Genomic DNA, 27,444 nt, shown 5'->3' on the forward strand with positions numbered 1-27,444 from the left:
TTTTCCTGTATGCAGCATCCACCTTTCCCAGGACCATACAGCCTTCGACATCCTTGCACTTCTCCTTCAGCCATTCTTCCTTAGCTACCTTGCACTTTCTATCCAGTTGATTCTTTAATCGCCTGTATTCTTTTCTGCCCTCTTCATTTTTAGCATTCTTGTATTTTCGTCGTTCATCAATCAGGTCTAGTATCTCCTGAGTTATCCACTGATTCTTAGTTGATCTTTTCTTCCTTCCTAACATTTCTTCAGCAGCCCTACTGACTTCATTTTTCATGACTCTCCACTCTTCCTCTACTGTGTTTCCTTCGGCCTTTTCATTTAGTCCTTGTGCAACATGTTCCTTGAAACAATCCCTCACACTCTTTTCTTTCAACTTGTCTAGATCCCATCTTTTCGCATTCTTTCCTTTCTTCAATTTCTTCAACTTCAGATGGCATTTCATGACCAACAAGTTGTGGTCAGAGTCCACGTCTGCTCCTGGGAAAGTTTTGCAATCCAACACCTGGTTTCTGAATCTCTGCCTAATCATAATGAAGTCTATTTGATACCTTCCAGTGTCTCCAGGTCTCGTCCACGTATACAGCCGTCGTTTGTGGTGTTTGAACCAAGTATTGGCGAGGACTAAATTATGGTCAGTGCAGAACTCAGCCAGCCAACTTCCTCTTTCGTTCCTTTGTCCCAATCCAAATTCTCCTACTGTGCTACCTTCTCTTCCTTGGCCTACCACTGCGTTCCAGTCTCCCATCACAATTAGATTCTCGTCACCTTTGACATATTGTATTAAATCTTCTATCTCCTCATATATTCTTTCAATTTCTTCATCATCCGCTGAACTAGTAGGCGTATAGACCTGCACTATTGTGGTGGGCATTGGTTTGGTGTCTGTCTTGGCGACAATAATTCTTTCACTATGCTGGTCGTAGTAGCTTATCCGCTGCCCTATTTTCTTATTCATTATTAAACCAACTCCTGCATTACCCCTGTTTGATTTCGTGTTGATAATTCGGTAGTCACCTGACCAAAAATCCTGTTCTTCCTGCCAACGTACTTCACTTATACCAACTACATCTAACTTTAGCCTATCCATCTCCCTTTTCAGATTCTCTAACCTACCACAACGATTCAAACTTCTAACATTCCACGCTCCGACTCGCAGAATGTCAGTATCCATCTTCCTGATGATCGCCCCCTCTCGTGTAGTCCCCACCCGGAGATCCGAATGGGGGACTAGTTTACCTCCGGAATATTTTACCCGGGAGGAAGCCATCATCAGTACATCATTCATACAGAGAGAGCTGCATGTCCTCGGGAGGTGGTTACGGCTGTAGTTTCCCGTTGCTTTCAGCCGTGTAGCAGTATCAACACAGCTAAGCCATGTTGAGTATTATTACAAGGCCGTATCAGTCAATCATCTAGACTGCCGCCCTTGCAACTACCGAAAGGCTGCTACCCCCCTTTCGATGAACCATTCATTAGTCTGGTCTCTCAACAGATACCCATCCGATATGGTTGCACCTGCGGCTCGGCTATCTGCATCATTGGGACACGCAAGCCTCCCCACCGCGGCAAGGTCACATGGTTACTGAGGCCTATTAAGTAAAGAAACAGAAATATTACATGGCCTCGACAATACCAATTTGAGAGGAGGCGAAGCTGCCCTCCTAATACATTTTGTTTAAAACCTACTTGGCACTAGGCCGTTAATGCAAGGGCTAATCCCATACTAAGGAGGTGACTTATATGAGAAGACAATTTACATTACGCTAGACAGGAAGAAACGGTTGAGAAAATAATTTCACCTCGAAGCAAAATGAGTGGGAGCTCGAGAGGGTTAAGCACTCTCTATCCCAATATGTAGTTTAAAAGATAGAATAGATACAAGTGTCTTTACATTTTAGGGGAAAAGTTACATGGTGGAAAGGCTTCGGACCTGCCCCGAGAGTTAAACTGCTGAGCTAGCAAGAAAAGAAGTTATTAAAAGGCCATTACCTTGTGGATGAACTGCTGCCCGAAGAAAGAGGCGCTTCCCGCCCCCTGCTACGTACTTTACACACTGAAAGATGTTACTGAAGTGGCGCGGAGACCCGAAAATCAGCAGTTTATATACCCTCGTGGAAAGTTCGAGGCGTTTCAGGAATGAGAACACCCTCCCACAAAATTTTTTATTGGCTAGGGTTAAGCAACATACCCAAGTTGAAGAAGATACACCTGATTGGTCATAAATTAATTAAAGAAATTCGAGATTGGTTAAATTCAAACCTGGCGGAAAGAAGGGGTTAATATTGCCAACATAAACAATAACTGAAAGAAATTTAACAAAGAACAAACTTATGAATTCAAATTTTCTCCAAAAACATAGTTCTTTCACTTCGCACTAGGGTGCATAATTGTAGTTCTTCAGTAGTGCCTTCTGGAAGAGAATGTCCACACTTCTTACTACAGGCAAAACAAAAATACATCGAAAATGACCCAGTTCAGAAACTTCAACATTTACAAGTAGTGACATCTTCTGAGAAACTCGAAAATTAACACAGTAGTTAAAGTTCAGGCTTCCTCCAGTAGGAGAGTTTCAACTGGTGCAAATTTTAAATTAGCGGCGCGGAGGTGTACCGCCCGGTACAATAATAATAATAATAATAATAATAATAATAATAATAATAATAATAATAATAATAATAATAATAATAATAATAATAGAGAAGGATCATCTTGTTGAGTTGAAAACATGTGAGGACTTCTACAGTGACGCCACCAAGGAATTCTGAAAAAAGAATCACAGCGTCGAATTCACCTATATGTAACTAGGGTGAGTGGAATTGGAATTTAGTAAATACATTGTACTACTGCATGGTTACTAGTTGCGTGCCTCCGTGGGGAATCCACGATATGCCACTGCTATCACCCTTTTCTTTATACACAGAGCTACTATATATAGCAACTCTCCGTTCATTTGGTACTCATTCATGCAAACAATAATCAAATAAGCACTTCCAATATGGTACTATATCCCAACCCACTGTCTTTAGTATATCCCCAGAAATCTTATCAATTCCAGCCACTTTTCTAGTTTTCAACTTTTATATCTTTCTGTAAATGTCATTTTTATCATATTTAAATTTTAATACTTCTTTAGTATTAGTCACATCCTCTATATGGACATTATCCTTCCATTGTTGTTGTTGTTGTTGTTTGAGTCATCAGTCCATAGACTGGTTTGATGCAACTCTCCATGCCACCCTATCCTGTGCTAACCTTTTCATTTCTACGTAACTATTGCATCCTACATCTGCTCTCATCTGCTTGTCATATTCATACCTTGGTCTACCCCTACCGTTCTTACCACCTACACTTCCTTCAAAAACTTGTAACCAACTATATTTACAGACTGCTGATTGAATACTTCTGCCTTTTGAAGATCTTTGCATACACACTACCCTCGTTCATTAATGATTCGTGGAATGTCCTTCTTTGAACCTGTTTCAGCCTTAAAGATACTGTATTCTTCCATTTTTCACTAAAATTTGTATGACCATCCATTATGCTTGCCATGATGTTATCCTTAGCTGACTTCTTTGCTAGAAACAATTTCCTAGTAAGTTCCTTCAATTTCTCCTTACTTCCACAGCCATTTCTAACTCTATTTCTTTCCAATCTGCACCTCCTTCTTAATCTCTTTACTTCTCTGTTATAATATAGTGGATCTTTACCATTCCTTACCACCTTTAAAGGTACAAACCTACTTTCACATTCCTCAACAATTGCTTTAAACCCATCCCAGAGTCTATTTACATTTTTATTTTCGTTTTCCATTGATCATAGTTACTTTTCAAAACTCCCTCATGCCTGTTTTTTCAGCCATATGATACTGCCTAAAAGTTCTAATTTTAATACCTTTCTTTCTTTCACATTTATTTTTAACTACGATAAAAACAGCTTTGTGATCACTAATACCCTACATTACTTTGGTTTCTCTATAGAGCTCATCTGGTTTTACCACCACTCCGTCCAGAATATTCTTCCCCCTGTTTGGTTCCATCACTTTATGAATCAGCTGCCCTTCCCATATTAACTTATTTGCCATTTGTTGGTCATGCTTCCTGTCGTTCACATTACCTTCCCAATTGACATTTGGTAAATTGAGATCACCCACTACTATCATGTTCCTTTCCATATTATTTCCCACATAGTTGATTATCTTATCAAATAATTGTGAATCAGCATCAACGCTACTCTTTCTTGGTCTGTACACTCCAAAGATATCAAGTTGTCTATTATCGTTAGAGATGAGCCTTACACCTAGAATTTCATGTTTGTCATCTTGAACTTTTTCGTAACTTACAAATTCTTCTTTCACCAGGATGAATACTCCCCTTCCTACCATTCCTATCCTATCTCTACGATACACACTCCAGTTAAGACAAAGAATGTTACAAGTGTTTTTTAATTTTCACCTACATTTCAATACAGACCAAAATGAGAATTGTAACGTGAAACACACTCCAGTTCTGTGAGAAAATTTCTGCATCCATTATATCATTTCTCAGCCATGATTCAACTCCTATTACAATATCTGGTAAATATATATCTATTAAATTACTTACTTCTATTCCTTTCTTTACAGTACTTCTACAGGTGAGCACTAACATTTTAATGTCATCCCTACTTGACTTCAGTTCCCTGTACCCTTATCACCTCTCCCTAGGCCACCCCAACAATACACCCCCTATAATACCCTATAATTCTGAGCAGTTCAGAATGTAAATTACCCAAAGCTGACTTTCAAAACTTCAAAATAACTACAATAAATTATTGCAGAACATTGTCTTTATGCCCCAACATTCTTCTAACTCAATAAATCATGGATTGTCTGTAAAATCCATGACATATTGCAACCCTAGCACATCTCCATGCTTAAAAGTCGTGGATTATACTATTCTGTATAAATAAGTGTAGTGAAGTCTAAATAACTGTTAGGTATAATGATTCTCCTTGAACTGTCTAGTCTCTCAATGTTGATGGATATGAAGCAACAGCTTTTGGTTCAACATAAATATAGGTAGTACCTATCTGGAGCTACATCAGAATACTAATTTATGAATAAACTGGCACATGAAAGCTTTATCAATAGTGGCAGTTTGAAATATAATTAATACTGATGGCAAAGGTAGAAAGATACATAAAAAGTAGATTTTCATTGATTTTGTTTCAGGTATTGAACATCAGCACCATTTACCAGCTGCATGTGTAGATCGGAGCTCTCAATTATGGGAGGTGGATTTTCGAAGGTCCATCGGCACTCCATATCATAGGATGTTGACATTAAATAATCTCTGGTGATACATCTGGTGGTGGTGTTGATTAATAAAGAGGAAGTACAACTGGGCAGCCATCCTCTATTAACACTAATCAGAGGGAGGAAAAAGAGTAGTTCAACCCTTTGAAGAATGAGGGTATTGGCTAAAGAAACAGTAGGGCCATAAAGGGCATGGAAAGGAAAGACTAGGCCTCACAAACCTAATACTGTTCATGTTGGAAGTGATCAAGAGTTGACCAAGAGAGGTCGGATGACATAGATGAAAGTGAGGAGCGTGACACAAGTAAGTTGGGCTATGTCAGACTCAGCCAAGGGAACCAAACCATATTGAATCCAAGTTACCTCTTATAACAGGCAGAGCATACCACAGATATATTCTATAACCCACAATTATAGGGAGTAGTAATAGGTTACCTGGTTTCTCTGTCAGCCGGTCTGGTACAGTAAAGTGGAGTGCAGGCAGCCTAATTCTGAAGATGAAGCTATACTACTAATATTGTTGTTGTTGTTGTTGTTGTTGTTGTTGTTGTTGTTTTATTGTCAACATCATCAAGGAACAGATAGGGAAGTCCATGATGTTAGTGATTATTGTTCTGCCACAGAAATGTAAAATTTTGAACCAATACATGACTCAACTAGGGGCCCTGTGGTGGCCAACCCCTGAGGAAAGAAATCAAAAGTTCTAGAGTATGACAGCGCTCTTTTCATCCAGGTTGTATTTATATAACGTAAAATTATAGCCACCCAAAATTAATAGACAAGAAAATATGTATTACTTTAAGTAACCAAACATGACACAAATGTTTTCTAATCCCGATACTATAATACGTATTTATCCTAATACAGGATTGTTTTACTGGGAGTACCTTCCAATTTTGCAAGTGGAGTCCTGGACTATACCACACAATCAGCACTGGTTTAAGTCAAGGCCATCATTACAATTGCCTACCCTACCTTGAAACCTCCAAACACAAGTCACCCTCCAGAAGTCAAGGTAATGTTATTATGCTGTAAGATATGAAAGTATTTAAGTACTGTACATACCACTACGTAATCCTGCATTAACCTTCTGACTAATCAGCCTTCTTCGAAAATGTGTGTCCAGACTACTGCACCAGTTGATAGTTGTATTCAAATAGCAAGTGAGGCAAGTCCAGTACCAAGGGTCAGCCCAACAGCTGTCACTTTAACCTTTGGATGGACTTGGCCTTGATCAGATATATTATCTTGTTTGGATAATAGGGCACTGCTGCAACTTGTCTTAGGCTCACAGCTATATAGCAGGCACTGTATTCTTGCACTGAATTCTTTGTGGAAGTTCATGCATACATCTAATTCAGAAGGGTTTTAAAATTAATGCTTAGAGTGATTAAAGGTACCTGGACATGACAATTGTAGGTTCATATCTAAAGAAATATTTTATCTAAGACTTGTGCACCTTTCAACATCAACTAGAGGTAAATATCAATTATCTACCTCCCTTAGTTCATAAACAGGGATGTATTTAGAAAATAAATTGCATTTTAGAAATTCAAATTTCTGCCACTAATTTAGGTACAATTTTCATGGAAGATAATATTGTACCTTATGAGCCACAATGCTTTTATTCTGTCTCCTTAGATGAATGGTCAACATACTGTCCTTCAGTTTAGGGGGTCTTGGGTTCAATTGCCAGCCAGGTCAGTGATTTTAATTTCATATAGTTAATTTCTTTGGCTTGGGAACTGGGTGTTCTCTTCATTTATTTACAACTCACTATGCTACTAACTACATGCAATAGTGAATAAAAAACCCTCCCCATAGGAGGAAGGGCATCTGGTAGTAAAACTAGGCCAAATACCCATCAGGTGCTGATCCAATATATTGGGAATAAGACCAGGAAGAAGAAGACACAGCACTAGTGTATCTACAATAAACCTTACAGGTGAATCCAAAAAGTATTTACACTATTGAAAAAACTCTTGGTTGGATTTTTTCCCTAAAAAAATTTGGAGGTGGTTAGTGTAATACTACTTAAGGTGTGATTATTGTTTTAAGATGATCTACAACTAAAAACTAGCCTCTATCAACACTAATCAGAGGGAAAAAAATGGAAGGGATCTGCCACTTCAAAAAATGAAGGTATTGGTCAAAGAAAGTTAAGGGCCATGAAGGGCGTGAAAATGAAATACTACCTAGACTTTGAATGTTCTAATACCACTGGGGTCAGAAAAGAACAAGAATAGACCAAGGGAGGTCAGATAGGAGCCTGGCACAAGTAAGTGGAAGCAATGTCAGGGCTCAGCTAAGGGCACCATGGTAACCAACCTATGCTCCCAAGTTAAAAATGCCTGGAGCCCCTTTTAGTCACCTATTACGACAGGCACAGGATACCATGGGTGTTATTCTACTGCCCCCACCCACAAGAGGGCATTGGAAGGCAGACTATGGCTCTCCAAATATTTTAGAAAACCAGTATATTATCAAGAAAGGATAGAATTTACATTAAAGGCTATTATTCTAAACAACAATTATACTGTATAATTAGTACTAAAAATGATAACACAATAATGACCTCTTTTTGAGGAAACTTTCCTGACAATTGTTGAACGAGTTCCAACAGTTCTGTTATAAGAGAAAGCAGGGGTAGTACGTAAATGAAAATCACATAGAAGGCAGCAGACAACAGTGCACTACCAACCTGGAGCAAATAATTCTCTTAACTTACAATTATTGAAAGGAAAGTAATAAATATTCTGTGAGTTGTCACAGGGTGGTCAGAAACAACATGAACCGGGTATATGAGCATCAGGTGGTTGGCCATACTGATAAATAATTTGAAAAAAGTAATTGGATATCTCGTGCCATTGTCATGTTATCAGCTGCTGAAGTTAGCCAATCAGATTGCTTTGTGGGTGAATTCAAATGGGCTTTGCAAGTCCAAATGTTAAATTGGGTGAATCCCAAATAGATCATGTGGCCATGGATCGTAAATTCCATGAAGAAATCTATAATGTTAAAGTTATGTGTGGTGTCAATGTTGATTCAGACCATTACATCTCTAAGATTAAATTTAAATTAACTCCCAAAAGGAAAAATAAACGGCATAACCTCAATAGGAAAAGATTTTATGATTCTAGTTCAGTCATTAATAATCGAACATACTTTGAGAAATCCACAACACTTTAAAGTTATAGCTTGGGAATCACTGTTAACAAACTAAAAGCCATAGCAGAGGAAATTGCTCCAGCATTTGCCTGGTGTAAAAATGGGAAACCAAGGAAAGCCATCTTCAGGGCTGCTAACAGTGGGATTCGAACCCACTATCTTCTGGATGCAGGCCCACAGCCGTGCGTCCCTAACCACACGGCCAGGCAACTCGCCCGGTGAGTGATCAATTTGAATCGAGGTTTTTACATGGGGATTCTCAGAGAAACATTCTGATTTTGCTTGCCAACAATGTTCTGAAAAATGAAAATGTCATGTTTGAAATATGCAGTGATTGTAGAAATAGTTTTAAAGATTTTGTTTACAAATGTATAAATATCTTTTTTAATATATTACTGAATAACTATAGAAAAGTTATCGCAGACAAACTCGTGGCTAAGAAGAAGAAATCCTCAAGTAAGGATACCCATAAATTGGCAAAGAAAAGAAAAATGGATAAACTGAAACCTTAAGAATTGTTAGATAAGTTTTAAGCTGAAGCCTAATTTCTATGAAAGGTTCCAGACTATTGTTGTGAATTGCTATAATGTATTTGTCTAGTAACATTAAAACTATTTTCATACATATTATGGGTTTTAATCTTTTACATGAAACCGCCTTCCGTTACAAATGACAGATGTCAGCTTAATTTTACATAAAGAAATGAACATAAACTGCCCCGCCAGTTTGCCCCTCCCCCCGCATAAAACTCGTGTAGTGCACAAGCCTAAATAAAACCGCAATTGAAAGTGACTTCAATTATATCGTTAAATAAACGAATAATGTCATGGTAACAGTGAGAGCGGGCCGTACACTACCATGCTGAACGCCAGCCACTCTCGTGACGTCACGGTCCAACCCTTGTGGCCTGTCTATCTAGTGCGGCCTTGGTTGTACCGAATGTAACAACCTGCCTGAATATTGGCGGGAAGTAGCTGGGGAGTTACACTATGTGATCAAAAGTATCCGGACACCCCCAAAAACATACATTTTTCATCTTAGGTGCATTGTGCCACCACCTACTGCCAGGTACTCCATAGCAGCGACCTCAGTAGTCATTAGACATCGTGAGAGAGCAGAATGGGGCGCTCCGCAGAACTCACGGACTTCGAACGTGGTCAGGTGATTGGGTGTCAATTGGGTCAGAAGTCAGTACGTGAGATTTCTACACTCCTAAACATTCCTAGGTCCACTGTTTCTGATGTGATAGTGAAGTAGAAATGTGAAGGGACACGTACAGCATGAAAGTGTACGTACCAACCTCGTCTGTTGACTGACAGAGACCGCCGACAGTTGAAGAGGGTCATAAAGTGTAATAGGCAGGCATCTATCCAGACCATCACACAGGAATTCCAAACTGTATCAGGATCCACTCCAAGTACTATGACAGTTCAGCAGGAGGTGAGAAAACTTGGATTTCACGGTCGAGCGGCTGCCCATAAGCCACACATCATGCAGGTCAATGCCAAATGATGCCTCACTTGGTGCAAGAAGCGTAAACAATGGACGATTGAACAGTGGAAAAACTTTATGTGGAGTGACGAATCACGGTACACAATGTGGCGATCCGATGGCAGGATGTGTGTATGGTGAATGCCAGCGTGTGTAGTGCCAAAAGTAAAATTTGGAGGCGGTGGTGTTATGGTGTGGTCGTGCTTTTCATGGAGGGGGCTTGCACCCCTTGTTGTTTTGCGTGGCACTATCACAGCACAGGCCTACATCGATGTTTTAAGCACCTTTTCGCTTCTCACTGTTGAAGAGCACTTCGGGTATGGCGATTGCATCTTTCAACACGATCGAGCACCTGTTCATAATGCACGGCCTGTGGCGGAGTGGTTACATGACAATAACATCCCTGTCATGGACTGGCCTGTACAGAGTCCCGACCTGAATTCTATAGAACACCTTTGGGATGTTTTGGAACGCCGACTTCGTGCCAGGCCTTACCGACTGACTTTGCTACCTCTCCTCAGTGCAACGCTCTGTGAAGAATGGGCTGCCATTCCCTAAGCAACCTTCCAGCACCTGATTGAACGTATGCCTGTGAGAGTGGAAGCTGTCGTCAAAGCTAAGGGTGGGCCAACGCCATATTGAATTCCAGCATTACCGATGGAGGGTGCCGCGAACTTGTACGTCATGTTCAGCCAGGTGCCCGGATACTTTTGATCACATAGTGTAGATTCTTCTTTAGCATGACATTCATCTGGTCTATCTGAAGAGTCAACCCTCTGTGTCTGCGGAGAAGAACAAACCATAGCGCACCTCCTTAATTGCAACTCCTGCACTCTCGTTTGCACCATGCAAGATTTAGTGAAGGCCACACCAAATGGTCGAGATCTTGCCTCTTACCCGGAGGCCGCGAGTTCGATTCCCGGCCAGGTCAGGGATTTTTATCCGGACCTGAGGGCTGGTTTGAGGTCCACTCAGCCTACGTGATTAAAATTGAGGAGCTATCTGACGATGAGATGGCGTCCCCGGTCTAGAAAGCCAAGAATAATGGCAGAGAGGATTCGTCGTGTTGACCACACGACACCTCGTAATCTGCAGGCCTTCGGGCTGAGCAGCGGTCGCTTGGTAGGCCAAAGCCTTTCAAGGGCTGTAGTGCCATGGGGTTTGGCTTGATTACTTCTGATACGAATAAATAACTCATAGTATTCGAGCTATTCAATCCCTACTCTGAGACACTGATTGGAATGAGCAGTGTGCATATTTAACAGAATAATGGCAGAGGAGTGTTCACGGCCGTCTGCGGCCTGGTCATTACAGCTCTAGAACTTTGGACTGTTAAATCGGCACCGTAGTATTGTTCGTTGAAAGTGAGAAAATGTGCGGTTTTTCATTTGATCGAGTATTTTATATTATAACATTGCTTTTAATCGCTGCCTTCCTACTGACGTTTTTCTAAAGACCTATGTTGGCTTCAGTTATGAAAACCACAAAGTCAGTCTTTCTGCGAATCCCGCAGTGAAGCACGGGTACATCAGCTAGTTAGTAGCTATGTCCTAACCTTGTATATCTCATAGGCAACGACAGTAGACAAAGCTTGTAGAGTTGATGTGCCATAGACATCGTAGTGCCAATCCCAAATCTGGATAAAGGAGTAGGATAGGCGTCAATCTATGCGACATATCGGCCGAGATTTTAACGTCGCATCAACATGCATCAGATTGATAGACTGATGTTGATACATGTTTAACTTTTTTGAAATTATTTAAGAAAAGACTAGGTAAACAACTTATAGGGTATCTGCCACCTGGAAGACAGTCCTAAATACAGATCGGTGGTGACTGGGACTGAAGTATAATACCGGCACCGTTATTATGGCCGAATGTAACATCACCTGTACAGACACAGAGCGACCCGTTTTAAAATATAGCTACTAAAAATAAGCTGTGCAAGAAGCGTCTCTAGAATTGAGGAAACCGCAATATTCGGCTCCTATCCTAATGACAACAATCACATAAGAATGCGCAGAATAAATTGTTTTGTTGAACTCGATTTTCACTTTGGTGTAGACCACCTACTAAAGTTAAAGAAAGCGCCATATTAGCACAACAATTTAATCAACAAATGATTCTTCAGTGCTGGCTCTGGGATATGTTCGCTCGGTTTTGCAAGCGAATTAATTTTATATGACTTTATGTTCATATCGTTCACAGGTACAGTATTTCAATTACAGGAATACATATTCTTATAGACGCATGTGCATGTTAAGTTGATTAGAGCCGTGCCAACACATTGACCACGAACTTCCGTTGTTTACAGAAGAGGTTGTGAGCACTCGGCACGGCACGACCGATTTCTTTCTATCTGCCACCTCAGTTGAAGTTGGTGTCCGGTTAGTGTTGGCTGTTTAACGTGTGAAGTACTTTCCTGTCCAAGATGGGTATCAGGGGAAGGAAAAGCTCTAACAAAAATCCACCGATTTTGAGTCACGAGTTTGTTATCCAGAACCATGCAGATATTGTATCATGTATTGCTATGATATTTATTATAGGACTGATGATTCAGGTGAGTGAAAACAATAGTATTATATTACCATATGTCATAGTGGTTAACCTATTCGGGCAGTTTAATGTTTGTCATTTTGTGGCTGATAGCTTCAGTTTTTCTATTTTATCTTTCGCGTTATGGTATATTGATTTATATTGTCTGGAATTATATACATGCATCAAGGGACAAACTGATTTGTCTTTGGGTGGTAACATTTGAAGGAGCCAAAATATTTTTATGTACCTAGGCCTAAATGTTATTTTTCTTCTGTAAAAGATGAAACTACTCCAGGAATTGCGATGTGCGTGTGTATCCCAAGTATTTGATATGAAGCAGATCAAGAATATTTGCTCCATATCTGTGTCGCTTAAGTATGTCACCTCACTATTAATTTAACCTACTTGTGTGGGCCTATTTATTATAAGTACTGCAACTGTATTGTATTACCTAGTTAGGACAGATAATATAGAGTAACCTCAGCTATTATTAAGTTAGAAACTGATTTTTATAATAAATGTGTGGCATTTCTTGCAAATTGCAAATAGCACTGGTTTTGTACAAAACTCATTTTTGTATTTTTTTAATACACATATGCTTTATTATCGCTAAGCTTTCTAATTTCAGTCCATCTTTTATTCATAATTAGGTTACTTGTGTGAAGTCACTGTAGCTTATAGGCCTAATGACTTTTATTTTTTAATTATTTTGATGTTAGCTTGTCATTAAGCTGTTATTTTAGTACAGGTTTCTCTTAAGTTTTCTATGTTTGAAGGTGGTTTCCCCGATTTGCTACATGTTTGTTGCTGTTCACCACAATGTCACGTTAGAACAAGAACCTGTTATGGGAGAACCCATGCAGGCTGTGCGCTACACTTATGGATGGAAGGATCTGTGTGCTGTTTTCTTCTACTTCCTCATCTGTATTGTTACGCACGCCATAATACAGGAGTATGTGCTAGACGTAAGTTTTAGTTACTGTACTGTCATTTTAGTCCAGTTTAAAGTTCATTAAAAGAATAATAATTATAGTGTAGAATTTTTATTCATCCATTATTGTACTCTTAATATTATTTCTTTCAGAAAATCAGCCGTAAACTACACTTGTCTAAATCAAAGCACAGCAAGTTTAATGAATCTGGTCAGCTTCTTGTCTTCTATGTCATGTCCGTTTTGTGGGGTGGTGATGTTATATTCAGGTTAGTATTGATCCATTTAAAGAAAAATACATGTTACACTTGAAGACATGCAAATCTGCTAAAAATAATCGTTGATGGTGTGTGGCCTCCAGAGAAACCCTGGTGCAGTTCTTTTTAGTTGGTGCCCGTGGATGACTTGTATTTGTGAGAATGGACTCCTTTCTAGGATAGAATATAATGTTGAAGGTGGCTCAGACATCTGTAAAGATGCGATTGCCGATACTCAAGAAAGGTTTGAAATTCAGTCGGAATTCAGTAAACAGGGTAGCCAACGTTGACGCATTAATACCCTCTGTTGGTGGGTGCAGTAGAATAACATCCAAAGTAGGCCTATCCCCTGCCTGTCGCATGAGGCAAGTAAAAGAGCGACCATGAGCGTGGATTGGCAACCACAGTTACTCTAGCTAAGTTTGGCATTGTTTCCACTTACTTCAATCTTTCCTATCGGGCCTTCATTTGTCAACTCTTTTCTGACCCCAGCGGTAGGGAGTTTCATTTTCTCACCCTTTGTGGCCCTTCAGTTTCCTTTGCCGATACCTTCATTCTTTGAGCGATCATACCTCATCTTTTCTCATTTCCTGTTAGTGTTAATAGGGGATGTGTAGTGAATAATTAGCGATTTAACGAAATAAACAATCTCTTTATAGACAGTCGCCATTACATGCAAAGCATAAACAACAATTTCTCTTCTCCCTGATATTACAACACACACACATCGATCTTCTACATATCGATAGTACAGTACATGGTGGTGCTTCCACAAGTGGGCCGGCATTGGTAATCGTTAGTAAAGACTGAAAAGGAATGTTTTACAATACCCGGAGTACCAGAGAGGAGAGATCCTTCATCTATGCTTGCTATAATCCCACCATCCCGCCCCAAAAGACATTCTTTCTTATATAGGAAAATTGAAAGCAAGACAGCATGAAAGAAGAAATTGCCACCATTATCTTTACTCCCATTGACCAGCTCCAATCAGCTGTGAAGAAGTCTATGTAACTTTTTTCCGCTAGAGTTCGCATGTGCGCCACACCAACCCGCGCAAAATAAAAACACTCGCTCGTCAAGAAAAAAATGTAATTTAGTAGCTGTAACCTATCTTTGTAAATCCAGGCCAAGCTCTTGTCATGAGAACAGTGGCCCCCTTTGGGGGCCACACTCCCTTCGAGAGGCTCTTAACTATCGCCGTGGAGCATACTGCCCGCACGGCAAGAAAAAAGTTAATTTAGTGGTTGTAACATATCGTCACATTTTCTCAACAGTTGGTGACAGCATCACCCGCCGCGAAGCCTGCGTGTGTACAGCGAGCGGAGTGTGAGGCGCGCCATGCCCGGCCCGCTTGCGGAAGTTTTACTCAGTACATCACTCCTTTTTTATTTTTTATTTTAAATCATACTCTGACAAAAATCTTGGAGGTTTCCTCTCCCGTTGACTTCATCTCGGTCCTGATTCTTGGCTCCCTTCTTCTTTCTTCTCTGGTTCCTCTTTCACACTCTCCGACTCGTCCTCAGACAACAGCTCATGAAAAGGCCGGAACAAGGTAGAGTTGCGAGTTATTTGTCTACCATCCGAAGTCTCTACTGTCACAGCGTTGCCATTCTTCTTGACGAATTTTAAAGGTGTGGGTTCAAATGTGGTTGAAAATTTGTTTACTTTGGGGTTACGCATCAAAACCTTGTGGCCCTCTGATAATTTATTTTCTCGGGCCCCACGTCTAATGTCCGCGTATTCTCCCTTTTTAAACTTTTGAATAAGGTCTCGTTCCACCACCTCTTCTAATAATTTTTTTGTTTTGTATGGGGCCAGACTGGGAATTTTGTCCCTCAATTTTCTGTTAAAAAATAACTTTGCTGGACTAACCCCTGTAGTCTGGTGCTCATGGTTCCGGTACATCAGTAGGTACTTGTTTAGTTCTAACTCCCAATCTAATTTCATGGCATTGGCAATCCGTAGTCGTTGAGTTAACCCTGGGTTCAGTCTTTCCACTGTGCCATTTGCTTGTGTATGTAATGGGCTAACTCTGTGGTGATGAATTCCACACTTTTGCAGGTAATTTCCCGTCTCTGCACTGATGAAGTTCATGCCGATATCTGTTGAGAGAACCTTAGGATACCCGTATCTTGCAAAAATACCATCTAGGGCCTTTATTATGCTTTTAGAGTCAGTACTACTTAGTTTTGTTACTTCCATGAAACGGCTAAAATAATCTATCACGATCAATAGTTGTACCCCATTAGGGAAAGGACCCAGAATATCAGCAGCTATTCATTCCCAAGGCTTTTTAGGAATTACTGTCGGAGATATTTTTTCGGGCTTTTCGGGTTTACTGGTAATCTGACAACCCAGACATGTTCTCACTGTCCTTTCCACTGCTCTGTCCATTCCAGGCCTCCATACTTTAGATCTGAGTCTGTTTTTCATTTCCAAAATTCCCGGATGACCCTCGTGTGCCAAACCAAGGACCCTAGTTTGTAAACTTTTCGGAATTACAAACTTAGTTTCTTTCAGTAATATATTGTCCACGATGCATAATTGCGACATCATTGCCCGAAATGAAAGGAGGTCAAAGTCATTACGATCCCAACACCCTGTTTGTAAATGTGACTGGACCTTTTTTAGAGTGGGATCAATTTTTGAAGCTTCATCAATTTCCTCCAAAGATAATACAACTGGTGCCAAATACGTAGCCAAGTACATCAGATAATTGTCCTCCTTGGCTTCACCGATTGAATTCTCACTTAACCGTAATAAAGGATCTGCTATGTTATTTTTCCCCTTTACATACTTAACTTGAAAGTCAAAAGATTGGAGTTTCAGAAGCCAATGTTCAATTCTCGCGCAGGGTTTTGATCTAGGCCCAAAAATTACCTCTAGTGGTTTATGGTGCGTATACAGGGAAAACTGCTTACCTGTCAGGAAAATCCTTAGACGCTCACACGCCCAGACAATCCCAAGTGCTTCTTTCTTCGTCTGAGAGTACCTTTGTTCGACATCTAACAGGCTGCGACTAATGTAGCAAATTATGCGTGGGATCCCTTCATTGTTCCGTTGTATCAGCACCGCACCAAGTCTTTTGGGCCAGTGTCTGCCATCACTACTGTTTCGTCCTTGGGGTTGAAATATCCTAAAACTGAACTAGATGTAAGTACTTTTTTTATTTTATTAAAAACCTCTTGGTGTACTTGTTTCCATGCAAACTGTGCAGATTTATGTGTAAGCTGTCGGTTGATATGTTCGTAATAAATCTACTTACATAGTTCAGTAGGCCTAGAAAACCTCAGCTCAGACACATTTTGTGTTCTTCTGCAATTCTTCAGAGCCGCCACTCTGTCTTCGGTAGGCCTAATGCAATTAGCTGATATTATGTGACCCAAGAACTTAATTGAAGTTTTACCATCTTCACACTTTTCCTCATTCAGTTCAATACCGTGCGCACGAAAAACTTCAAGAACCTTTTTTAATCTTGAATCATGTATTTCTTTAGTTTCCCCATACACCAGAATGTCATCAATAAATACGTAAACTCCTGTAGGAATCTTGTTCCTTATCAGATACTCCATTATCTTTTGGAACTCGGAACTCGGGAGCTGCCAGATTCAAACCAAACATTAGCCGCTTGAACCTATATAAGCCTAAATGTGTGCTAAATGTTGTTATCTCCCGTGAGTCTGGATGCAACTCCACATGGTGAAAAGCTGACCTAACATCCAACTTTGAAAAGTATTTGCTTTCACTAATTTCAGGGTGTAGGTTTTCCATGGTCGGTAAGGGATGGCTAACCTTTAGTACAGCTTTATTTGCCATTCGCATATTGACGCACAATCTAACGCTGTCACCTTTTGAAATTGGTACAAGAGAGGAAACCCATCTTGACGGTCCTTCAACCTTTCCAATTATGTCATTTTGCTCCAGCTCAAGGATACGTTGTGCTATTTTTTGTTTCAATGCCAATGGCACCCTCCGCAGAGGTTGAATAACTGGTGGGACTTTCGGGTCGATTGGTAATTTAAGCTGAAAATTCTTTATTTTGCCCACCTTCGATGTGTCAGAAACCACCGTCTGATTAACCTGCTCAGAAATTTGTAATATTCCTAGTTTTGTAGCCGAGGAACGTCCCAAAATAGGTGGTCCCCTACCTTTAATAACTACAACAGTGGTACTAATTTTTCTACTGGAATGCGTTATGTCCGTCTCGAACTCTCCTAAAATATCCAATGGATCGGTTCTACCGTAAGTGAAAAGTATTTTCGAACTACAGTATTTAGTAATTTTACTTTATCGGTTACCTGCTTCCTTTTAAATTCTTTCCAAGTTTCTTGGTCAATAACATGTAGATCCCGAGTCAATAATAAAAATGAAGGGTACCCCTGACAATAGACAAGTGGTCTTTCCCGTTGTCTCCCGTTTTTTTTTCATAATTTGTAAGAAAGGTGTAGTCTAAATCACTACCAAATCCAGGGCCGACTTCATATTTGACGTTACCCACGTAAGAAACTTCATCATCAACAGTTGACTCCCCCGATTCTAACGTATATGTCCTTTTTGTTCTACAACACTTCCGATAGTGCCCCGTTAAATTACAAGTCTGGCAAACTTTGTTTCTTGCAGGGCACTGGGGGTCACTTGCTAAGTGATTTGTTTTCCCGCAGCGATAACATTTCCTTTCTCCTCTATTTTGATGACTATTATAACTAGTTTTCGACGGAGCACCAGTGTTGTTGTCACTATTGGAAATAGTTCTTTGTGAAATCCCATATTTCTTCCTATTCGACATACTATGTACCTCTTACTCAGAACCGTCGTCCTTACTAAAATGTGATATCTGTATGTTTATAATTTTGTGAGCCCGTCGAATGTCAACCAAATCATCTAGTGTGACAGGATTTTTCCAATATTCTCTTTCTGACTTCATCTGATTTGCAACCCTCTACGAACTGGTCACAAATAAACATGTCCTCCAATTCTTTTTTTGTTATGGTATCTTTAAAATCACATTTGACAATTTGTTGATGCAACCTAGATATGAAGGTGTCAGATGTTTCACTAACGTCCTGTTTCATAGACTTCATAATATGCCACTCAAATAGCAGATTGCTTTTCGGTAAAAAATGTTTATCTAACAATTCTAAAGTATATTCATGCACAGCTTTACCTGTTGTGTTCAGGGATAGAATAAAATATGTCTTGCAAGCCTTCTCCACCCAAATGTAGGTAAATTGCCTGTTTTCTAGCAGAATCTGTTATTCCTTTTGCGGCAATATACAATTTGTTACAAGTAACTATTCTCATTTTGGTTCCGTACGGGAAGTCTCTTGTAGGCCTACAGTACGGTATTATTCACCAACTTTCTTCTACATTTTGTTTCAGAAAATCCTGAACATTTCTTCCAACAAATGTTTCAACGGAATTATAACATCAACTTGACTATCGACTACCACATAATTTCCGAACTCCGCTAGCTTTTAGTAATTCTAAATTCCCATGGGAATTTAGAATTACAATTTGGAATTGCTAGGCGGGCATTAATTCCATTGTGGAGTTTTATCTCCCGTATGCAGTTATCAGACTGTGCCACATAAGAGGCTTCTGATAAGTTCACCTGCATACACCCCAGCATAAGTGGGTAGGGTCTGACACATCCCACTCTGACGAGTCTAGTGTCAGACCTAAGACGAAATGCTGGTTAATAGAGCAAACGCCTGAAAAGCCATACATCTAACTTTTGATCTGATCTCCGCTAGCTTTGACATACGTTTTATCATAAGCAACGCCTCTACAAAAGTTCCATTTTCTTCTCGACTTTCAGATATCCCAAACATATACATTTTAACTTGTTTATTACATTCACACTTCCGTTTTAAATAACTGACAGTGATTTTACGACCTTGGATTCAACTTGGGAATTGAAGAAACATCCCCCTTTGATGATTGTGTTTATACTCAAGGCCATCACAGTCTTAATGATATTATAAAAATATGGATCCATTTTGGTTTTAAACTCTCAAAATTTCATGTTTAATCACGTTTTAATCTTCAAAACTGTTAATTCACTCTCTTTTAACATACTTTGGTGTGTTATCGTTGTTTTAGATATTATTGTATAATGTTTTACGAAATCATTTTTCAACATTATAAGCTATAATTTATAAGTATATGTATTATTTTTAAGATTGATATAGGCTGATGATGCCTGTAAGGAGGGTGAAACATGTACCTTTGACTTTTATGTATTATGTATAAAAAATATTTGACCATATGAAATAGTGGATCATATTGTATTGTATTGAACAGGTGGACTTATAATATTGTAATAATACTTGAAATATACAATTCGACCAAACGTTTCCAGTTTTTCCATCTAGAAGCAAGGCTGGTGACATCTCCATTTACATTGAAAATTGGTATAGGCCTAGTGCTGTTTCTTTCCATTTTAATATCTTCGGAAGGTTTAGTTTACGGATTTAATCAACGGATTTTACCGACTGCGCCAGTGTACCGAATAATTAGCGATTTAATGAAATAAACAATCTCTTTATATATTTAAACCTAGGAATTTCATTTTTGTCCGTATTGAACTGAGAAAGGATGATAAGAAAACTTAAAACGGTCCACCTTTTCAATACAAAAATGTTATAGTTTATTTATAACATGTATTTGTACTTGGAACTAGTTTCAACGCTGATTTGCGTCATCATCAGCCAAAATGTGGGAATAGGCAAGCATGTAGGCATTTATATTACACAAGGCGTTACATTAAACAATACACATCTTACAAGGAGATAAAAACAGGGATGAGTATAGAAACAAATGAATCGTTGAGAAAACAAAAGTTATACATATTAAAAATAACCTTAACCACACATCTTGCAGTGCGAAAGTGTTCTTCTTGAATGATTCCTGAATATAAAACACACGTGTACACATTTCTGAAGAGCCAGCAGGCAGGACAAAGTCAAGTGAAACCTTAAGAGTTCTCATTTTTCTATGTTCTGACTAACTATCCAACACGCTCTGTTCCTCTTCATCTCGCGCCATAGCTTTACCACCTCATGTCCCGCAATAAACATCATAGAAACCTGCCCCCACCCTACACGTAACGCTGCAACAATACACCACAAATCTGGCACAGTCATCCTCCAAACTCTCAACAACGTATTCCTTAATACCTATTTTATATTCTTGTCGAGCTGAATACCGGACCTGTGAAGATTACAAGATTATTTTGTGCATCTACAGAATGGTGTGTTAATGAAGCTATGTAATATAGAGAGAGACTTTCAAAGGTGGTTAAATGAAGAAGTTATATCATGTTCAAGATCATACTTCCACATCTCTGCACAGTATTTAAAATACAATTTACCGTTGGTCTTTTATAGCTATTGTTGAGAGTTAAGGAGAATTTCCTGTTGTGTATGTTTATCAGGAACTCAAGGGAGACTTCACTAGTTAGTCGGAACATAGAAAGAATGATGAACTCTTCTCAGAAGAACTCTTAAGGTTTCACCTTACTTTTTCCTGCCTGCTGGCTCTTTAGAAATGTGTGCGCGTGCGTCTTGTATTCAGGAATCACTCAAGGCAAATATTTTCGCACTGCAAGTTGTGTGGTTAAGCTTATTTTTAATATGTATAATTTTTGCTTTCTCAACGATGCATTTATTTCTACATTCGTCCCTGTTTTTATCTCCTCGTAAGATGTGTATTGTTTAATGTAACACCTTGTGTAAAAAATTGGGTTAAATGAAGGAGTTATATTATATTCAAGATCATGCTTTCACGTCTCTGCACAATATTTAAAATGAAATTTACCGTTGGTCTTTATAGCTATTGTTGAGAGCGAAGGAGAATTTCCTGTTGTGTATGTTTATCAGGAACTCAAGGGAGACTTCATTAGTTAGTCGGAACATAGAAAAAATGATGAACTCTTCTCAGATGAACTCTTAAGGTTTCACTTTACTTTTTCCTGCCTGCTGGCTCTTCAGAAATGTGTGCGCGTGTGTTTTGTATTCAGGAATCATTCAAGACGAATATTTTCGCACTACAAGATGTGTGGTTAAGGTTATTTTTAATATGTATAACTTTCCCTGTTTTCATCTCCTTGTAAGATGTGTATTGTTTAATTTCCTGTTGTGTATGTTTATCAGGAACTCTAGTTAGTCAGATCATAGAAAGAATGAAAAAGTAGTGTTTGAAGTTATGAAGTGTGTCTTGTTCTTTCGTGTTTTCACATCTGTCTCCACGAACCTACTACACTGGCGTAGCAGGGGGAGAGGTGATACTCCCACGTGGCGCCTCCCAGGTGGCGGATAGGGGGGTCCTAACCGGCTTGCTGGCGGACTTGAGGGAAATAAAATCACCTCTCGCGGACCAAACACACTACCCCCTGCGGGTGGGGGACGCACATGTAGAATACACCTGCGGTATCTCCTGCCTGTCGTACGAGTCAACTAAAAGGGGCAACCTAGCCGCGGACATGGATTGCGGTCTGGGATAATGTGTTGGACCTCCTGTGGATGGGAGGGGTTGAATACATTCACAGGTAATCCCTGCCTGTCGTAGAAGGCGACTTAAAGGGTCATGTTGCCATGGCCCCCTCTTTACTTTTTATTATTTTTCCGAGGGTCAGTTGTAGACCATTTCCAAATTTCAATGTGCATGCTGCTCGGCGATGGAGCACCTACGTGTGCGACTACGCTCGAAAGCCCGTGCCAGCAACCACCCAGGAAGCGGCGGGTTGGAGTGTCATGTACCCGGGCAGTAGTATCCGCCTGACAACGCAGGTCCCTGCACAGCCGAATGCCAGAAGGACATATTATTATTAATTATTTTTATTTATTTTTCCTATATTTAGTGCTCTGTATACACTATGGGGTACATGCTATTGCGGGTGACTGGAGGAAGGGAGTCCTAGTGCTCATTGCCTCAGTCATCCCGTATTAGGCATCGTCCAACATCGGACCCCGGGCAGTACCTGCTACGACCAGGTGGGTATTGCCTTGGCTGCTTGGTTCGGCTACAGAGACCCCTGATCGGAGTGGGTGGCTTTATGGGAGGATGATTTCGGGCATGGCGTCAAAACAACTTCCGCCTGCCACCTCGGGTAGTTCGCTACCCAAGTCTTTAACTTTTGATTCCGTAAGGGGGGCAACCCCTTGGGAACAAGCGCTGCGGATTAGTCTGGGTTCCAGCTTCCCTAGGTTCCTGGTTGCTACCAGAACCGATGGGCATGACTTCAAGTTGGTGAAATCCATTCTATTTAGTCGCCACATTGAAGGTGTCTATGGTGAACTTGAGGACCTTAAGAAAATGCGCAATGGTGGTTTGCTTTTAAAGACAAGCACTGCGCTCCAATCGGTTGCTTAAGTGCGACCACTTTGGCGACATCCCCGTCAAAGTGGAAGAGCACAAAACCTTTTATCTGGTTCGTGGAGTTATTTTCCACCGTGATCTCGTCCTGAACACTGACGATGAATTGATGGAAGACATGAAGCACTGTGGCGTGACCCATATCCGGCATATCACACACAAAGTCAACGGTGAAGACGTTGCCACGGGTGCGTTTATAGTCTCCTTCAAATTGTCAGTGGTGCCAGAGAAAGTCAAGGCAACAACCTATCGTTGCGATGTGAGGCCGTACATCCTGTCTCCTATGCAGTGCTATCAATGTCAGAGATTCGAACACATGGTATCTTGTTGTTCGAATCAGTCTGTGTGTGGTACATGAGGGAAAGTAGCTCACGGCGCGGAGGAGTGCACACCTCCGTACAAGTGCACTACCTGCTCTGGTCTTCATTCTCCTCGGGATCGGAACTGTCCGACTTATCTGAGTGAGAAGAAGATCCAGGAGATCAAGACCCTGGATGGTCTTTCGTACCAGGAAGCGCGCCGTAAGTTTAATTCTCTGAATGCATCGGCCAAGGCACTATACTTCATCTTGATAGCACAGTCCCTGCCAGGTTCCTCATTTTCAACTGGAACAGCCTTCCAGAAGGTCTCTGCGCCCAAGGCGAAGAGAACAAGCTCGAAGGTGGGTCCATCCCGGCCTTCGACCACCAATACACCTGTGCCCAGCGTTGCCAACTTAGCAGATTTTCCGCTAAATTTGGCGGAATTAGAAGATTGTCGGCAGAGAAATATATCATTTAGCTTGCTGCGGAATTTTTGGCAGAATTCTAGATTTATTATAGCGGAATTTAGTGTTCTATCCATTTTGCATTCTTTTTTAATTTGTACTCCAGTCTGTCTCTGAACTATTCCGTATTTCTTGTCAGGAGCTAGCAGTCACATGAGGAAAACATATTTGGATTTGATGTTATGAGTTCATGGTATCATGAACTTCTAATGCATGGGGAAAGGGTACTTACTCTTATAGTTGACAAATGACTACAGATAATGAAACTGTGGGAGAGCAGCATTTATATTTTATGCTATGAAGGAAGACCGTTAAATAAACTGGCCTGGTTTTTGTGTGGCCCTTGAGGTAGGGGATTCACCTAGTTTGCACCCGGCACTAACACGCCTACAAGTTTTAGCTCACCGGCTCGCAGGCAGGGGGTTAATCCAAGTGAAACTCACAGATCAGGGGAGTGCACACATTTACGATTATTATTATTATTATTATTATTATTATTATTATTATTATTATTATTATTATTATTATTATTATTATTATGGCTCATTATTTGATATTGGATTTCTTGGCGGAATTTTAGCGGATTTTAAGTAGTATTTAGCAGATCTTGAAAATATAAGTTGGCATCACTGCCTGTGCAGGCTAAGAAATCTACGCCGGCACAGAAGGGGAAGAAGACAACGTCTCCTTCCCCCAGGAGGTCGGTGAAAGCCGCGCCTAAGCCGGCGGAGGTGCATCGTCGACCAGGGCTGGGAAATTGCCCGTAACAGGCGTTCTCCTAAATCTCCTACAAATGGGGCCTGATGCCCTCCGCTTGGAGAGCTTGATTCTGCGCCACCGGGTCTTCCTTCCAGAAGACCTGTGCGCTCCCCTCGTAAGAGGAAACCTCACCCCCGAACTAAATCGAAGAAATTGAAGGCATGCATCACCTTGTCTAGTGACGGGGAGATGCACATGGAGCATGAATCTCCATCTTCGGATGGGGATGTGAGTGTAGGTTAGGTTAGGTAGCATTACGCTACTCATAACCTAAACCTCAGAAGTCCACACCTACAATATGGCACTGTTACAATGGAATTGTAACGGTTATGATAGGCATCTTGCTGAGCTGTGCCTGCTCATTAGTGAGTATTCGGTGAGTATAGTCTGTATTCAGGAAACAAATTTCTGACCAGGTCATCATACGGTATTAAGAAATTTTTGACTATACTCGACAGAACGGCGTTGGCATTTTTGTCTGTTCTGATTCGTACAGCGAGGAGGTTTCAATAAGAACCCCACTGGAGTCTGTAGCTGTTCGCATTCCGCTGCTTGTCATAACAACAGTGTGTAGTGTTTATTTTCCATCAGGCCAGCGTCTTAACATCAATGATGTCACTGATCTTCTAGATCAGCTTCCACCTCCCTTCCTTTTGTTGGGGTTCTGGGGTTCTGAAACGCCTTGCCCCCGGGGAAGAGAGCTGACAGTGACCATTTTCCCATCATTCTTACTTTGATGAACCATAAATCCTTTGAGGCTCCCCCTCGATAGATTTTAAAACATGCTGATTAGCTAAAGTACACGTCACTAGCTGTCCTTAACGACAATATCAGGCGGACTGTCGGCGAGGAAATAACTTACGTCACCCAAGTTATTCTTGCTGCTACTGAGGAGTCTATTCTTCCGTTCTTCTTGGGAACTCCTCGCCAAAAACTTGTTCCTTGGTGGAACGAAGAAATAGGAGCAGCTATTAAAGAATGCCGTCGTGTTCACAAACGTTACCATAAACAGCTTACTGCGGCCAACTTCGTAACATGTAAGAAAGTCCGCGCTAAGGCGCGAGTTCTTATTCGCCAAAGTAAGAAGGCTTCATGGGAGAGATGTGTCGTCTATGATGTCTCATACTCCAACATCTCAAGTGTGGACTAAGCTTCGATGGATTTCGGGTATCCAAAGATCATCTCCTGTACCGGGAATTTCCATTGCAGGCAGTGTTGCCACTGACCCTCTCACGATTGCTAACCATCTAGCTAGTCATTTCGCGGATGTATCTGGCTCCGGGAATTACCATCCTGATTTCCTCGCTCTGAAGCGGGAGGCAGAACGTCATCACCTTAGTTTTGCCATCCAAGCTTCAGAGGACTACAACGTGCCCTTTACGGAGTGGGAACTCTGCAGCACCTTAGCGCTTTGCAAGGACACGTCTCCTGGACCGGACAACATCCATAACCAGATGTTGAAACACCTTAATGACGATATTCTACTATATCTCCTTCGTGTGTTCAACCGAATCTGGATAGAGGGTGATTTTCCGTCTCCGTGGTGAGAGGGCATAGTCATTCCTGTCCTCAAGCCTGACAAAGATCCTAAGTAAGCAGGAAGTTACAGGCCAATTTGTCTGACAAACTGCTTGTATAAGCTATTTGGGAGGATGGTAAATCGCCGACTCGTGTGGTGTCTGTAAAAACAAGGACTCTTGTCTGAGTACCAATATGGTTTTCGAGCCGCTCAATCCACCACTGACCACTTGGTACTCCTGGAGAGCTCTGTCCAGGATGCGTTTCCCCGCAAACAGCACTTGGTAGCTGTTTTCTTTGACTTGGAGAAGGCCTACGAAACCACATGGTGATATGGCATCCTCTCAGTCCTGCATCAATGGAGATTCCGAGGTAACTTGCCTGATTTTTTGCGAATTTTTTGTCCCTCCCTCTATTCCGTGTCCGAGTAGGGAGGAGCTATTCGCAATACCACGTTCAAGAAAACCGAGTCCCACAGGGATCGGTCCTTAGTGTCACTCTGTTCGCGATTGCCATAAACGGTATTAAGAAGTAAGTATAAATAACCACCTAATCGATACTTTATTAATGCCTCAGGCAAAATTGAATAAAATTAAAACTTACAGGACATGTTTCGACCACTTAGTGGTCCTCTTCAGCTGTATAAATAAAGAACTGAAAAGAAAAACATTGACAATAAGCGCAAATAAACGTTCTTTGGAGACTCCTTTGATAAAAATGGAGGTCATCAGAATAGGTCATCTTGCCTCGTTCTTGTTTGGAAAAGATGTTTATTCTGCGCTGTCTAGAGGGTCTGTCTTTGAGCGCGACCTGGTGAAGTAACGATGTGATACAGTTTGACAATTCATGGAAAGCTCTGGAGAGAAGGGAAGTAGAGTTTTATCGCCATCTAAAATAACATGTGAGGGAGGAGGGAGATTGGGCTGTGCTTCTGCGATGTCGTGTTTGATTAAATCTCTTGTTCGTCTAGTCTGATTCATGTCTACCCATTCTAAGTATTTGCTAATATTCTCATATAAGATGTTTTTATGCTCGTTGTTTTCATTGAGATTCTCTTCACCGTTTTCCAATTTATCAACAACGATGTGGATGTTTTCCAGGTTGTTCATAAGATTACCTTTATTAATCATACAGATAATTTGAAGGTCCTGTTTTATATTGGTGAATTTGTGGTTGGACTCTTTCATATGGGATCCCATGCCAGAGAATCTTTTGTATCTTTCAGCATTGACGTGTTCTTGATATCTAATTGAGAAGTTCCTTCCAGATTGTCCCACGTAAGTTTTTTTACATTGAGCACAAGTCAGCTTATAAATACCCGATTCCTGGAATTCGTCATCTTTAAG

General features: G+C 40.6%; 2 protein-coding genes across 2 annotated transcripts in view; one reads left to right on the forward strand and one right to left on the reverse strand.

The window, feature by feature from the left end:
- LOC136879169 (gamma-butyrobetaine dioxygenase) overlaps positions 1–6,488 on the reverse strand; it is a 193,428-nt gene extending 186,940 nt beyond the window's left edge. The window contains exon 1 of the mRNA XM_068228943.1: positions 6,362–6,488. The gene's annotated coding sequence lies outside the window, so the exon portion shown is untranslated. The remainder of the gene's footprint in view (positions 1–6,361) is intronic.
- A 5,797-nt stretch (positions 6,489–12,285) lies between these two features.
- TRAM (translocating chain-associated membrane protein 1) overlaps positions 12,286–27,444 on the forward strand; it is an 82,318-nt gene continuing 67,159 nt past the window's right edge. Inside the window, exons 1-3 of the mRNA XM_067152932.2 lie at positions 12,286–12,514; positions 13,269–13,457; positions 13,577–13,692. Of these exons, the coding sequence (XP_067009033.1) occupies positions 12,386–12,514; positions 13,269–13,457; positions 13,577–13,692 (434 nt within the window). The 5' untranslated portion in view covers positions 12,286–12,385. The remainder of the gene's footprint in view (positions 12,515–13,268; positions 13,458–13,576; positions 13,693–27,444) is intronic.

The sequence above is a fragment of the Anabrus simplex genome, chromosome 8 (assembly GCF_040414725.1).
Source record: "Anabrus simplex isolate iqAnaSimp1 chromosome 8, ASM4041472v1, whole genome shotgun sequence".
NCBI classification, from domain to species: Eukaryota; Metazoa; Arthropoda; class Insecta; order Orthoptera; family Tettigoniidae; genus Anabrus; species Anabrus simplex.